At 43.2% G+C, this 15,423-nt stretch overlaps 1 protein-coding gene across 1 annotated transcript; it reads left to right on the plus strand.

The window, feature by feature from the left end:
- Window positions 1–825: 825 nt before the first annotated feature.
- ywhag2 (3-monooxygenase/tryptophan 5-monooxygenase activation protein, gamma polypeptide 2) lies at window positions 826–8,677 on the plus strand. The gene is made up of 2 exons (XM_027998917.1): window positions 826–1,072; window positions 5,553–8,677. Exons 1-2 carry the CDS (start codon window positions 986–988, stop codon window positions 6,207–6,209), a joined length of 744 nt encoding a protein of 247 aa, XP_027854718.1. The 5' UTR covers window positions 826–985; the 3' UTR covers window positions 6,210–8,677.
- Window positions 8,678–15,423: the final 6,746 nt, after the last annotated feature.

Here is a 15,423-nt window from a genome sequence, read left to right on the forward strand (position 1 = left end):
GGGCGGCATCTCATCAGGGTCGGCACGAGACCTCCACCTCCTCGAATCCCCGTAACTCCACAAGGCCTCACAACCGCACCCTCTTTGGTGGAAGAGAACTCTGGTGTGGTTCTAATGCATATGTGGACGCCAAAACGCTCAACTTGAGTGCAGGGTATTCTGGGTAAATACAGCAAGTCTAGCGCAAGCAGGAGAAATGGCTCGTGGTCGTTCAGCAAAGACAAAAGAGAAATCCTGCTACTGCTAAAATCGGACGCCACTCCATTTGTTTGCATTTTGTGAAGAAAAGAAGTTGCGCTCATGTCTTCTTCAGAGGTTTTCCTGTCGTTTCCTTCAGTGGTGGTTGTTGCAGCGCCACCGTGTGTGAGGAGGGGAGCATATTTTTCAAAGGGTTTCAAAGCTGAAAATGTAACAAATGTTCAATTTTGTCTACCGGACTACCAGTGGAGAAAGAACACCCTATAAATGTATTTTATGTTTGATTATGTCTTACAACAGCTTACCATTCAATGCCAGTTGATTCCCTGCTTCCTGCGCCAGCATGCTGCTGCCACTTCAACAAACTCCATTTCCCAGAAGGCCTTCAGTACCATCCATCCCCATCCTCCTGCTCATGTCTGTCTGCCTTCCATGTATGCAGTGTTACATCATTTGCACAGACACCCACCTTCCCGAGTGATGACGCAGCCCGTGGAGAGTGTGTGAAGAGGAGGGAGAGGAGGAGGAGGAGGAAGGTATGGAGGGAGGGGGATAGAGAGAAGAGAGAGACAGAGAGAGAGGGAGAGGAGAGAGAGAGAGGAGAGAGGGTGTCCCGTCTGCACTGAACCTCAGACAGACAGCAGGGAACAGCTGCAGCACGCGCTTCGCCTAGGATTTCACTGCACTGCAATTTCAAATATCAGCCGTTTTCATCCACGAAGCCCACGTCGCGCAGCTCGACCGAGCAAAGCCCCCCGTCCCCTCCCAGCACTAACCAGTAGAGAAAATGGTCGACCGCGAGCAGCTGGTGCAGAAAGCCAGGCTGGCCGAGCAGGCAGAGAGATATGATGATATGGCAGCAGCCATGAAGTCGGTAAGTCCAATCCAGCAGCGGGGGGGCGGGGGGGGGGGATGATGGTGATGATGATGATGGTGACTGAGTGATGATGATGGTGACAGAGGGATGGGTGGGAATATGCTTCTGGTTCTTGTTAGCTCCATTTTAACAGCTACCACACTCAGCAGCTGCTGTAAAATAGCAGTAAATCTCTTTATTACGTTGTCATCAGCTGGACTGCAGCTCAGCCCCCCACCCCCATTTGTCCTCTGAGTTGGGTCCAGCCCCCCCCCGACTCCTCCCCTACCCCTACCCCTGTCCTCTGAGTCGGGTCCAGGCCGCGTTCTGCTGCTCATTGGGCGGTGCCTTTCTGTCGACTCAGAGGATGCTACAATGAGAACGCGTGCAGGCCCTGACGTTCATCTGTGGACTGAGACAGGAGCCCGGCATCAGAGTGACGGTCCTGCTGCAATGCATCAACAGATTTCTTAATGTCGTATTCATGATATGATAATCTCCCGGTACCGCTCTGTCTCATTTTCCTCTGTTTTGGAGGTAGAGGTGCTGGGAGCAATGTAAGGTTCTTCTGAAAGAAAAAAAAAGAAAGCTTATCTGCTGCTGCTTCCTCCTCCTCCTCCTCCTCTTTCACCTCCACCGTCTCCATCACCACCTCCCTCCCCCCACCTTACTCCCACTCCTCCGCCTTCTCCTTGTCTTTGTCATAAATTATACACTACTGCTCCTTTTAAACATGTTTTATCCAACCTTTTACTCAAATATACCCAACAGGAGCTGTTCTCTCCTTTGAAACAAAAGGTAGGATTCAGCAGGTTCTCTCTGGAATATTCTCTGTCATACTGCAGTGAGTCAGATTGAGCAGATTTCTTCCCCTGCCGTCTCCTCGGTGTGCGACCGGGGCAGATATTCGGAGTCGTTTTCAGGTTAACAGCTCCTGATTTAACGGCGTAATAGCTGATGTGAAGTGGATGACATGGATGGGCTGTCTCACATTAGCTCGCTCAGCTCTTATTGGTCAACGCTGAGAACAGATCCTTTGTCTGCTTGCCTCTCTTCCTCCCTTTTTCCTTTTTCCTTCTCCTTTTATGACATATCAGTGCTGAAAAAAAAAAAATCGCTGTGTCACTGGTACCGGCAACATCCTTGAGCTGACGCCCCCAGATTAAAACCCATCTCTGCTAATGGAGAAAACCGTTTCACTACCTTGTGCATCATTTATCGTTGCAAGAAGGGATTCCATTCCCTTCTTTCCAGTCTGCGTTGTCAGTCAGCGCCAAACTGGGCCCAAACAGCCTCTAACCAAAGGGAATCCCTTTGCCCTTGCGGCCCACGGAACGGGGAGGCCCTGTCGCCTTCATGTTAGCCTTGTGACAAATATGCTCTAAAACTAAAACTAAAGGACGGTCGGCCACTTGAAATCATCAAAAATGTTGATACCAGCAAGTTTTTTTTGTTTTTTTTTACAGAATATTAATAATTGAACCAATGAATGGTTTGTTCCTGAACTTAAGACTGAGGAGTCAAAGGAAGCTCGGACGAGTCCATTCCCTCTCCACCCACTCGCTGTGACGTCACCTTCCCCCATCCTGAGCACGTAACCGTGAATGAGAAATAATTGCTCCTCTCAAATCAAACAGTCATTCCCTGTGTTTTCTGCATGATCCGTTTTAACCCGACCGGATCTGCGGTCCGATCCTGTTAGAAAACCGATGCAGTCGAGTCTAAATATAACGGCTCAGCTCAGAGTGATGTCACTAAAGGTAAAAAGGTCATTTTGAGCCGGAGAGAAGGTCACTGGGACATGTGAACCGCCCGTGCAGTCACGGTTTTCACTTACACTGCAGCCGCCCCCCAACCCGCCACCCTCCACCCCCCGCTCCAGTCCCCATGAGAGCACATTAACCGTCTCTGTCCCTCCTTCTCTTGCCTTTCCTCTCCCTAAACCCCTTCACTCCGCTACCCTTCCTGCTAACCCCCCCCAACAATCTTGAATATAATTTCTCGCTAGCTGGCATTAGCTGCACACGTGGCAGCTGGAACTACTGATGCACTAAATGAATGGATTGCCATGGAAACTGGGAATTGCGCATGATGAGTGGAATATTGTTCATCCTCTTTGCTGTGGAAGGAGGACGGTCGGCAGCCAAATGAGCACAGCTAGAAAAACCTAATGATTGCTTCCCTCCAGAGAAATCATTATTAAAGTTCATTCTCAAGGGATCTGATTTCATTGGAATCAGAGGAAAAGGAAGCTGTGGATGAATTTGAAGGAGTTTTTTTCCCCCTCCTAAATACATCGAAGGGCTTTGAATGTTCAATGGACTTTTTTTTAGGGTGTTTTCACACCTGATAGTCTGGTAGATATGGTTCAACTGGGGACCAAAATCGCAACATTTGTTACATTTTCAGTTGGTGTGGTTCATTTTCACACTGCAATGTGTAAAAAAACCCCAAACCTTTAGAAAAACCGGGGGCTGGTGTGACGGCGCAGGGGCAAAGCACGACTGGCGACATTTGCCGCATGTCTTCCCCCTCTCTCATTACCCTATTTCCTGTCAAACTACTTTCAAATAAAGGCCACTAGAGCCAACAAAACCTTTAAAAAAAAAAAAACGTTCCTGCCCTTGCCTGTGGTGGCGCTGCACCAAGAACCACTGAAGTAAACTCTGGGCGAAAGCTCATTCTTCATGAAATATAAACAAAGAATGAGTGTCATTACATGACTCACATATTTGTTTTGGTTGTATTTACCCAGGATGCCTTGCGGTACAGGCTGCTTCCTGCTTTTGGCGTGGACTCTGGTCCGCTTGGCGTTTACAAATGCATTCGAATCGCACCAGAGTTCACTTCAACTGAACAGAAGCCTGGGTTTTTGGGCGGACCTTCTTTTTGGTCACATCACCCCAAACAAACCGTATTTTCTAGGCAAATGAACTAGAGTCGAATTAAAGCAAACTGAGCAGGGCGGATGTGAATGCACCATTAGTCACTTGAGAAGGTTGAGGTGACCCTGCTCCAGCCATGGTTGTCAAAATCCCATATCGGACAACAGAGGCAGGGGTGAGCAGGTTTTGTGGCTCGACAGTGAAAACAAGGCCAATAGATTTAAAGCGAATCAGTAATTCAAACTCATTATTTATCTCCACCGTTGAATACTGGAAGGGTTGCAGTGACTGGAATTCAGCCAGAGGAAGTTTCATCAAAGGAAAATAAAACTGAAATGATTTGTGCTTAATAAGAGGTATTATCTTAGAAATAACACTCTATTGCCCCTGCCTCGTTGGCTACTCAATGGTGGCTTAATTTTGTAAATTACTCTGAGAGGTCCAAGGTGATTGGGGGCTTGAAGTCAACCCGCCAGGGTTACACCTCAGAGACACCAAGCATAGTGGTAACAGCCCTGTATCAGTTGACTTATTTAGGGTTTAGCTGACTTTGCAGGTTGAGGGTTTGGCATAGTGATGATTGGCAGTGTGGTTAAGGTATTTCAGGATCATTGTGTCATGCACACATTTTTTTCCATTAACACACATTGGATGAGTCACACTGAAGTCCGTAATTGATGATAATTAGGCTGGGATGGTTGTTTGCCAGAAAACTGAAGCTCCTCACCCAACCGGTATGTTTACCTAAGCTAGAGCGGGTTTCTGACAATTATTTTATGCACAACAGCTTGCCTACCCTGAGTTTTACACAGAGTTTCTCTTCACCGTTTTGAATGCGTGAAATATTGACAGCTTGATTGGTAATCTATGAACACCAGAGGTAGTATAGAGAGGGACTTAACATAAAAAGTGACTTCAGTGTTTTTCTGAGAGTGGGTTGAAGTCAACCCTCCAATGTTACGTGTCAGACCTCAAGCCATGCAGTCATAGCTGACTTTGGTAGGTCTGAGTCGACTTCACATCTCAATGATGATGCGACAGAGCAATGACAAGCGGTGTGTTCATCCAGCCGGCCGGGAAATTAAGAGGAAGAAACATCATTGGTTAGGATTAGTTGTAACCTCAAGGTGAGCAATGTTGTAAAAGTCTGCTTGGACGCAATATTTGATCAGCTGTCCATACATTAGAACTTTTTTTCTAATATCTTTAGCATTCAATGCAAGAATGCCAATGCATTGACTTACTAATCAGGATTTCAGTTAGTAACCAAAATCCTGAAGCTCAGGATTTCTTCCATCATCATTTTCCATCATTATAATGGAAAAGAAATGTTTCTTTTTGCTATTAACAGAACTTTTGCAGGTTTTTATGAAGTGCTTTAAATTGATCACTTGAAGTTTTTTCTTTTTCAACTAAACGCCTCTTTGGTTCCACGAAGTTGACTTGCTTTTTGAAAGCTCATGTCATCAGCTTGGTTGGTGGTTTAATGATCAGAAGCATCTCAGATAGGGACTTCTCTTTGTTGGTTTCAGGCAGATCCAGTTTGTGAGAGAGGTTAGTGATTAATTGGCATGGCTCTTCAGAATTAACAGTATTTGTGCTCTGTCTTCCAGGTGACGGAGTTGAATGAGGCTCTGTCCAACGAGGAGAGGAACCTGCTGTCAGTGGCTTACAAGAACGTGGTGGGAGCCCGCCGCTCCTCCTGGAGGGTGATCTCCAGCATAGAGCAGAAAACCTCCGCTGATGGCAACGAGAAGAAGATCGAGATGGTGCGGGCCTACCGGGAGAAGATTGAGAAAGAGCTGGAGGCCGTGTGCCAGGATGTGCTCAACCTCCTGGACAACTTCCTGATCAAGAACTGCAGCGACACGCAGCATGAGAGCAAGGTGTTCTACCTGAAGATGAAGGGCGACTACTACCGGTACCTGGCCGAGGTGGCCACCGGCGAGAAGAGGGCCACGGTGGTGGAGTCCTCGGAGAAGGCCTACAACGAGGCCCACGAGATCAGCAAGGAGCACATGCAGCCCACCCACCCCATTCGCCTGGGTCTGGCTCTCAACTACTCTGTGTTTTACTACGAGATCCAGAACGCCCCGGAGCAGGCCTGCCATCTGGCCAAGACCGCCTTCGACGACGCCATCGCCGAGCTGGACACCCTCAACGAGGACTCCTACAAAGACTCCACTCTCATCATGCAGCTGCTCCGAGACAACTTGACACTGTGGACAAGTGACCAGCAGGACGACGAGGGCGGGGAGGGCAACAACTAAAGGGGAAGCCTCACCTCGAAAATCAGAAAGTCAAAATAATTACGAAGGGCCGGTGGACTTTGGCAGCCGCTTTTGCCGATGAAACTACCGCAGCAGCAGTTCTTTATTTTTCCATGTGTTAAAAGAAAAGAATCAAAAAGAGAGGTGAGCGTGGGAGGTTAAAATCTTAGTTCAAATATATATAGAAATATATATGACAGTTGAGAGGTGAGGCCTCCGTCTTCTTGGTTTTCTCTTTGACATTTGCCAAAAACCACTGATACGTCAGCCAATCAGCCTGAAGTGGTTGTTGTTGGATTGAAATGGCAGCCTCACACTGGCATAGGAACTGATCTTGTTCTGTCAAGATAAGCTGCTTACTTAGATTTTGTGTGATAGAGATGCATTTGAGTCACTTGAGAGAGAAAATGCTTGAATGGGGAATAAAAAAAGAAAGGCCTCACTAAAAGAAAACTAAAAAAAAAATGGCTGCATTGGTTCCAGTGGTAGATGTAAGGGCCCTGAAAGCTGTTAATTTTACTCTGACAAGTAGAAAATCTGCAAAAATCCCCTAAATTTTTACGTGATTATTTCATTTTGAAAATTCGGTCAAAATGAGCTCCCTTACTGCTAATTTAAATGTTTTTGGCATCTTACAGATAAGTCTGTTGTGTTATTGGAGCCACTGATTCTTTTTGGAGGTGAGGGTTACTAAAAGGCAGAGACTTAAGGAAATGAATTACAAAAATGGAAAAAAAAAAAGACAAAAAAAAAACAAACAGATAAAAGCAGCTTCAGAGTTTGTGGTTTACTTCTGTGTTCGTTTTATTAAATGCACATGCCTACTATACTGTTTCTTCAGTGTAAGATGACAACAATAATATTGCTTATTCAATATTGTGCATGCTGGTGATGTATTTATATACAGTAGCTTGACTTTATTAACTTATACTGTGGGTGTTAAGTATTCATATGATTGAGGAAAAAAAACAGGCTTTGTCTAATGTTGATATTTTTTATTTCTAATTTATTTTTATTTTATTTTATTTGTTTTATTTTTAATTTGCTATACCAAAATGGTGATCGTAAAAAGTGACCTGTAACGGCCGTTGCTTTAGTGACATGCAATATGTGTATTTAATTTGTTAATGAAAGAAAAAAAAAGGATAATTTACAAAAAAAGAGAGAAAAAAAAATAACCCACCAGTGCTTACTTAATCTTACCAGCTGGTGCTTTTTTTTTTTTCACTTTGAAGAATGATTATGACATATTTTGTTCTTTGAACAGTATTTACGTACTTTTTTTTCTGTCATGCTATCCAGTTTGAAATGACAATGGTGACGTTTCCAAGGCTCGATGTTTCTGTTATGAATCCGCCTACATGGACCATATTTTGTTTCTGACGGTATACGTTTGACTTTTTTTCTTTTCTATTTGTTTTTATAACTTTTAGCTGTTTTCCTGAGTGACAAAAATATCTTGAATGTGAGTCATTATGTAGCAGTTGCACAAGAACCGGAATAATAGCTATGATAATAAAAAAAGAACATGACTAAATTATACATGCACCATTTCCTTGGTGGTCTAGTGTATTGTTGTGTTGTCACCCGTGAGAACACTTTGCATTTAAGAGGAAGCCCTTCGTTCGTAGCTCGTTTTATCGTTTCGTGTGCTTTATTTTCCGTGCCTGTATCGTTTCTACATGCCTCATTTGCGAGTAAATCTCTAGCATTAAAAAGAAAAAAAAGAAAAAGGGAATCTATTACGGTATTTTGGACATCCTGCAAGCATGTTATAGATATGCACATTAAACACTAATGCACAACGTTACACCGCAGAGAACGCTTCAGTAAAGTTTCAGAACAAACACACACACAAAAAAAGCTGCTGAACAGATTTGTTGTCATTAATGCTGCTACTTCTATAGATTATTTATATATCACATGGACAGCAGTTTGATCGACTTTTATTGTTTTGTTTTTTTAAATCAGTGGTTTGATGGATTTAAGAGGGAAACCAGAAGCCTTAAGGCCAGTAACACAACCTTGTTCATGTCTGCCAATTATGCGTCTCCATCCTGAATCAGCCTGCATGAGCTCACAGTATGAAACAGCTGCTTTGATTTATTTTTAAATGTATTGAAGAGCAGAAGCTCCAAAAGCTCAATTTTATTTTAATTTAATTTTCAGTTTTTTGTTGTTGTTCTTTTAAGTTATTTGTAAAAGAAAATCATGTCTGGGACTTTCATCGTCGCTAAGAGACTTTGCATTGCTCGTTTTTTTACTTTTCATTCAGTTTTCTCTGCTTATTTGGCTTTTATTGTTGTTTCTGTGACTCAGCATCATGCATGTATACATTATGAGGTAGTTTGATCCAGAGGATCTGACCTAATGGTGAAACTGTGGATACAGCCTGTATGGTTAAAGTTTATTTTATTTTTTTGGTTGCCATCTGTTGTCCATTAAAGTTATTTGTTTATTGCTATCAATCTATATATTTATTTCTTGTCTATTCTAGCCATATATTGCCATCGTTGCATCAACACAGCTCATCCCTCTTTATTTAGCAGTGTTAAAGGTTTAGTATTAATTTTTAGTATTTAGTATTAGTATTAATCAAGCAACTGTTACAGTAACAGATAAAACATGAAATTGGGCCTCTGTCTCTTTAAAAACTCCTGCTCTTTGTGAAACTTCAGGAAGTCATTACAACATGGCTCCTCTATTGGCAATTTAACAATATTTTTACCAGAGTTGCACTGAGACGTACAGTAGCTCTTATAAGGGGCTCAGCTGATGCGCATCCACCAGGGGTTTGCTAATTGCTGCTGGCTAGTCTGAAGGAGCTGAGGTGTGGCCAGGAAGAAGCGTGGAAACTGCAACACAGAGGAGGAGCTGCAGCTTGTAGGCGGGGCTAGGTCCACCGAGGCATTTTGCTCAGCTGTATGGTTGCCATGGGAGATTAAAGGATTCCTCAAACATGCATGAAAGAATCAAAGCAACACTTCAGGTATGTTTTTGATGACATTATAACCTGATGTAAAGTTTTTTTTGTTTGTTTTCTTTTTAAAGTCAATTTTACATAATACTGCTCCTTTAAATCTCCCTTTTGCCCAAACAGCAACTCTATGACTTTATATAACCCCCTGCGGGTCAAATAACTTGGGGTGTGTGTGTGTGTGTGTGTGTGTGTGTGTGTGTGTGTGTGTGTGTGATATGCATGCATGCTTGGAGCCGCGTTCAGGTGGGGACCGTGTGTGTTGTGTAAACCTGTGCTGAGTGCTTGTGGGTGAGATCGTGAGATGGAGTCGGTTTCAGCTGCAGAGCGAAGAGACAAGCAGCGAACGCACAGCGAACATCATATTTGCTTTAAAACCACTTTTAGCACACAAATCACCAAACGATTCTGCAAAACAAAAAACAAACAATAAAAATAAAATAAAGTATCCAACATCCAAACAACGACAGGAGAGCATCTTTCCTTTTCACCTGGCCTGTGTCAGGCACTCAGAAAAGATCAAGGCTGCAGATCTGTGTGTTTCAGACAGGAAGATGGAGCCTTCTGATGATTGATAAACTGAAGTGGACGCTCCCCGCACCGCCCTGACCTCCACCCACCACCTTCCGACTGCAGCCTCTCCTGCTGCAGCCCGCTGCAACTGAAGCTTTCATGAGATGAAATTCTGAGCTTTGAAAGGTCCTCCTCGACAACCAATAGCTGAAAGGCTCTATCTGCGTGGCCTCCAATCCCGTCTCTGTTGCTAGGGCTATAATAAGTATCCCACCATCAGCCAAGCTCCTCGCTGCGCTTGCTGCAGACACCTTTTGCATCCTGGAATTAAAAAAACAAAAAACCCAGAAAGCTCTAAGCACAGGAGAAGAGTCGAGGTTCAGCATCAACCTACATATGTTCTGGTGTTTTAATGCGGTGCAGCGCTTTCTGGCACGCCTGCAGAACGGATATTGGGAAATTGTGGTGACATTAGAAATCCCTAAACACCCAGGAACCAGCTGATGGATTTGTAATTGGATCTCCAGCAGCTTCAAACTCAGTTTAGTGCTTGCATGACAAATTCTTTTCAATTAAAGCGACACTAAATAGATGTTTGTGCTAGGAAGGTACAGATTCCACAACTAACTATACGTTAAACAAGCACTGGAATAAAATTTCCCTTTATCTTAAGAAATGATTTTTAATCTGGTTTCATGGAAGGGAAAACATTTTGTTCTGCCGGGTTCCCATCACAGCCGTTACATAAAGGGAGGTGAGGATGAAGGAGCACATATGAAGCAGATGAGACGAGAACGCCTCCGTGAACGTAAACGCAGGCAGGTTATTCTTTCACTTTTTGGATTTCAGAAAGTCTTTAATAATCGATAAAAAAAGCAAAGGATTTTTTTTAAATGCGTGTTTTAAAAAAATATGTTGCACTGAAAGCCACTGCCAGCAACAATAATTAAGTCACACATTTGTTTTTTGTTCTACATGACAATACATCAGACAGTAAGAATGACACAAATATTAGCTAAATCCCAGAACAATAACATACAATTTTTTAAATATTTTGAACTATTTCAAAATCCCCGATGATATTTTCATGGGTTTCTAAGCTTCAGAAAAGTTAATTTATTAATTTAGAATATTTGAGTTAACTACAGGCAAACTTATACATATATATTTAAAAGAGGGTATTATGTAAAAGCAACTTTTTTAACTTTACATCATGTTATAATGTTATTCCCTCATCAAAAACATTCCTGGAGTGTTGCTTTGATTCTTTCATGCATATTTGAGGAATCCTTGAATCTCCCATGGCAACCATTCAGCTGCACTAAACTCCTCTGAGCTGCAGTTGCCAAGCATCCCACAGAGCAGCTCACTCGGCTCCTTCAGACTAGCCAGCAGCAATTAGCAAACACCTGGTGGAACTGAGCATCTGCTGAGCTCATTATAAGAGTTGCTTCTCATGACCCTTTAACCCTTTAACGTAAAAACGTTGTTAAAGGGTTAACTGAAGAGCAATATTGTGATGACTTCCTGAACCTGGAGTTTCAGAAAGGGAAGGAGTTTTTAAAGAGACAGCAGCCCAATTTCCTTTAAGTCATGACAATATATATTTAAGAATCAAAGCAACACTCCAGGAATGTTTTTGATGAGGGAATAACACTATAAAGCTTAAAAAGGTCGCTTTTACATAATACTGTTTTTAAAATACATCCAGAAGTTTGACTTTAGTTCAGTGGATTTTGGTATTTAACACAAAAAAAAGATTAAAAAAAAAAAAAAAACTTACAAAAAAACACAGGGAACACAGGGAGCCAGAGCTGAAGAAAAACAGGAATCCAGGGGAAAAAGCCAGCAGGGAATAGGAAAAATAACAGGCTATAACCAGGAAAGTAACGTGAGGATCCAGCAAGGAGTGAGAGAAAGAGATGAGTCTATCAGGGGTCTCAAACTCCAGTCCTCGAGGACCGCAGTCCTGCAACTTTTAGATGTGCCTCTGCTGCACCACACCTGAACAGAATAATTAGGTCATTAAGGCTCTGGAGAACTGATCTACACAAGGAGGAGGTAATTAAGTCATTTCATTCCAGTGTTTTGTACCTGTGGCACATCTAAAAACTGCAGGACTGCGGCCCTCGAGGGCTGGAGTTTGAGACCCCTGACTGAGAGGCTGGGGCTGATTGGCTAACAGGATGCAGGTGTGAGGAGAGAGACAGAGAAAATGGCACAGGGGCGACGGAGAGCACACAACCAGGAAAATGAATCAAACTAACAAAACAGAGCACGCTACCAGAATCAATAAATCAAAAGTATTGGTTTTACACAATACTGCTCCTTTTAATTATCATTTTGTGAATCAGAGCAGACATTTTTGGGTCCAGGGCTTTCTAAGCTGGTAAGGAAAGTGCAGCCTTTGAACTTGTCAGTGAGTAAACATGAGTTAGTAATTACTGCCACTTCAGGAATATTAACATAACTCTGCTGGCTTTCCCTCCGTCTAGTTCTCTGACATTTAAAACACCAGGTTATTTGCTTCGTCCACCACCATCAGTCAGTTTGTGATATTTCGCTGAAAGGTCATCACAAGGTCCAGGCTCTGGTGCCGTTGTCTATTGATTTTACTTAGCAGCACCGCCGCATGATGAAAGCGAGGCCTCAAATCTCCCGCCGTTCATAGATCTCACTGTCCATGTTGAGCCGTTCATCATAACCCCCCCCCAAAAAACTCAAGGCTGTCGGGGATTACACCGGACCAGCGGTGAGTCCCCCCGCCCCACAGTCCAAAGACGGATCTACTTGTAATCGACTCCTTATTTGGGTGGCGGCCAGTAGCCAAAAAGGAAATCAAAAAATGTTGGAATAAAACACTCTGTTGTATTTCTGAGTAGCTCCCCAAAACTAGAGGCGTCAAGTTCTAGAAGTTTAAAAACAATTTTTAAAAAATCCAGCTGGCCATGATCTGCGGCTTATAGATCTTCCGGAAGATTACAGACGTGCAGCTTCAGAAATATCAGGCCATTAGAGGTAGAGAAGGAGGGGAAAAAGAGCGATGGAGAGAAAAAAAGGGGGGACTGAGAACAGAAACAGATCTATAAATAGGCTTCCCTGCAGCCTGAGTAGACAGTGAGTAGACCAGAGACATCAATGTGACAGCCTTCCCACTAAACACACTATATGCTTCTTTAGTATGAATAGAAAAAGATAATATCCTATAACTAAAGATTTATTGTTTGCTTGTGATTTTTTTTCTGAAAAAGTGGCATAAAATTAGCCCAAACACAGGTAAAGAAATGAGTTTTTTCCTAAGTGATAAATGATAAGGTGCAGAAGGCAGCTGAATTTTTCTGGCACGAACGCAGCCGTTACGCTCGACTGCTTCAGCATGAATTATTCAAGCTAACATTTAGACATTGTATTATTTATCAAAAAGTGCCACAACACTTAAACCAGAGGGTTTTTATGAAGCTATCCGAGCTAGCATCCCGTCGCTAAGCATTTAAAGCTGCGATACGCGACTCAACCCGGCTGCAGTCCGCAGCACCAGACGCTCAGTTTTTCAAAAGGCTTTAAAAAAAAAACCCCAACAACAATCAGATGTGATTATTTATAACTACAAAGACTTGTGTGATGAGGACAAGTTTGCAAAAGGTGAGTCTAAATTTAAGTCCCCACTCGTCTCCCCCTCCCTGCCTCCTGTTACATAACAGCTCGCTCCTTGATGGCCTTCCATTTCAGGAGAGACGCAACTGGAACAAAAAACATAACTAAACCAAGTTAAAATGTCATTATGTAAACTATAAATGTTACTCCTTTTAACTTTCCAACTGTAGGAGAAAAAAAAACCAAACAAAATGAAACATGAACTTCAATATTAGTCAGTTATGATTTTGAGCACAGTGGGTGTTTGAAGGTTTAAATAATGGATGGGAGGCTTTCTGGTTTAATTCTCTCTCTATAAACTTTTTATTGCCTCCTTGTCCTTGTTCTTCAGTGAGGAGTCAACCACTTTTGGTATTTTCACAGAAACAACTCGCCCTCTTCACTGCCAAATGCCCTCAAAGTGGCTCGCAAAAATTATTCACACCCCATATTCATATTTTGTCCTGTTACAACCACAAACTTCGATTTATGTCAATGGGACTTCATGTAATAAAACAACACAACACAGTGAATAATTGTAAAGTAGATTACAAGCTATGGGGAATGTTATGTGTTTTCCAGCCATATCAGTTTATAGAACCATCAATTAACTATATACGAAATATGACGTAAAATAAATTTGACCTTGTAGTTCGGTGCTTTGAAATTGAGCCTCTGTCGCTTCTTTCTGAAACTCAGCATGGCTCCTTTACTAACTCTTTGTTATTTTTATATTTGTTGAACATGAAACCTGGAGGAACTCTGGTGGCGCAGAGGTCAGGCACAACCCACATATGAAGGTCTTAGTCCTCCATGCAGCGGTCGCAGGTTCGATTCCCGGCCTGGTGACCTTTGCCCCCCTTCTCTCATTACTGTCAATTCACTATGAAATAAAGGCCACGAGAACCAAGAAAACCTTGAAAAAGAAAGAAAATGAAACCTGGGTGTAAATTCAAACTGGAAGACTTTCTTCACCTCCCAGCCTATCGTTGCTGGTCTTCTCCTCAGCTCCTCCAATCATCATCGCTCCCTTCGTGAGGTCCTGTTAACCCACCTCCACCTGTTCTCCACCTTCAGCTCTCAACTTCTTCAGTCGTTCTGCTTCCTCTCCACCACCAGAGTCCGGGCTCTGGGGGGAAAACGTCTCTAATCCTCTCTGACGGCGGTTATCAGCGCTACATCAGGGGTCGGAGCCAGGAGGCAAGTCTTAGCGCAGTCAATCACCCTCCGTGTGGCGCTGCTCATCCCACCCTCTACCTTCCCATTTGCTCTCTGCTACGCTGCAGCTAACAGAGCTAGTTGTGAGTGCTACGGCTAGTTAGCATAGCCACAGATGATGTCAGGTAAACGGTTTTCTCCACAATCAGCACATTTAGCAGCACGTTCAGGAGATTGATTGACAGCACTGAGACTCTCCTCCTGGCTCAGATTGGTTGCTTTTGGTTGGGAATGCTGCATTTCTGCAGATGGCAATAGCAGCTCAGGGAGGAGGTGGAGGAGATCAAACTTTTTACATATTATCGGTCTCATAACAAACTGTCACAACATGGTGACAGTTTAAACATACATATAAAATACATATATGCATATATATATTTTTGTTTTCTTTAGAAAAGTTAATGCAACTTTAAGAGCCACTTGTGGCTCCAGAGCCGTAGGTTGGAGAACCCTGGCCTATCTCACATAAAAACCTGACAAAATAAATACTTTTTTTTTGTTGGGTCTCAGCAAAACGTGGAAAAGTTGAAGTAGTGATAACATTTGATCAAAAACGCTGCACATGCTCTCACCCTAACAACGTCTAGCCAGTCCCGGTTTGTTTTACAATCAGCTCCCCTGGTGCCAGCTGGTTGACAAATTATACCTCCCCCTGTTTGTGGGTCTGCTGTCTGTTATCTAAGATGGTGACTCATTATGAATGTGGGCTCGGGGGATTCCCCACAGCGCATGGAAGAAGAATAAGAAGCGTGCTTCTTTCACTTCACCTTCTCTGGGGCGATGGGTTGAAGGGGGAAATGTACAGTTCAGCCGGTGGGTTCAGACGTGGGGAACTACACGCAGACAGAGGTCAAAGGCTGAAACCGAAGCGCC

Source organism: Xiphophorus couchianus, chromosome 18, assembly GCF_001444195.1.
Source record: "Xiphophorus couchianus chromosome 18, X_couchianus-1.0, whole genome shotgun sequence".
NCBI classification, from domain to species: domain Eukaryota; kingdom Metazoa; phylum Chordata; class Actinopteri; order Cyprinodontiformes; family Poeciliidae; genus Xiphophorus; species Xiphophorus couchianus.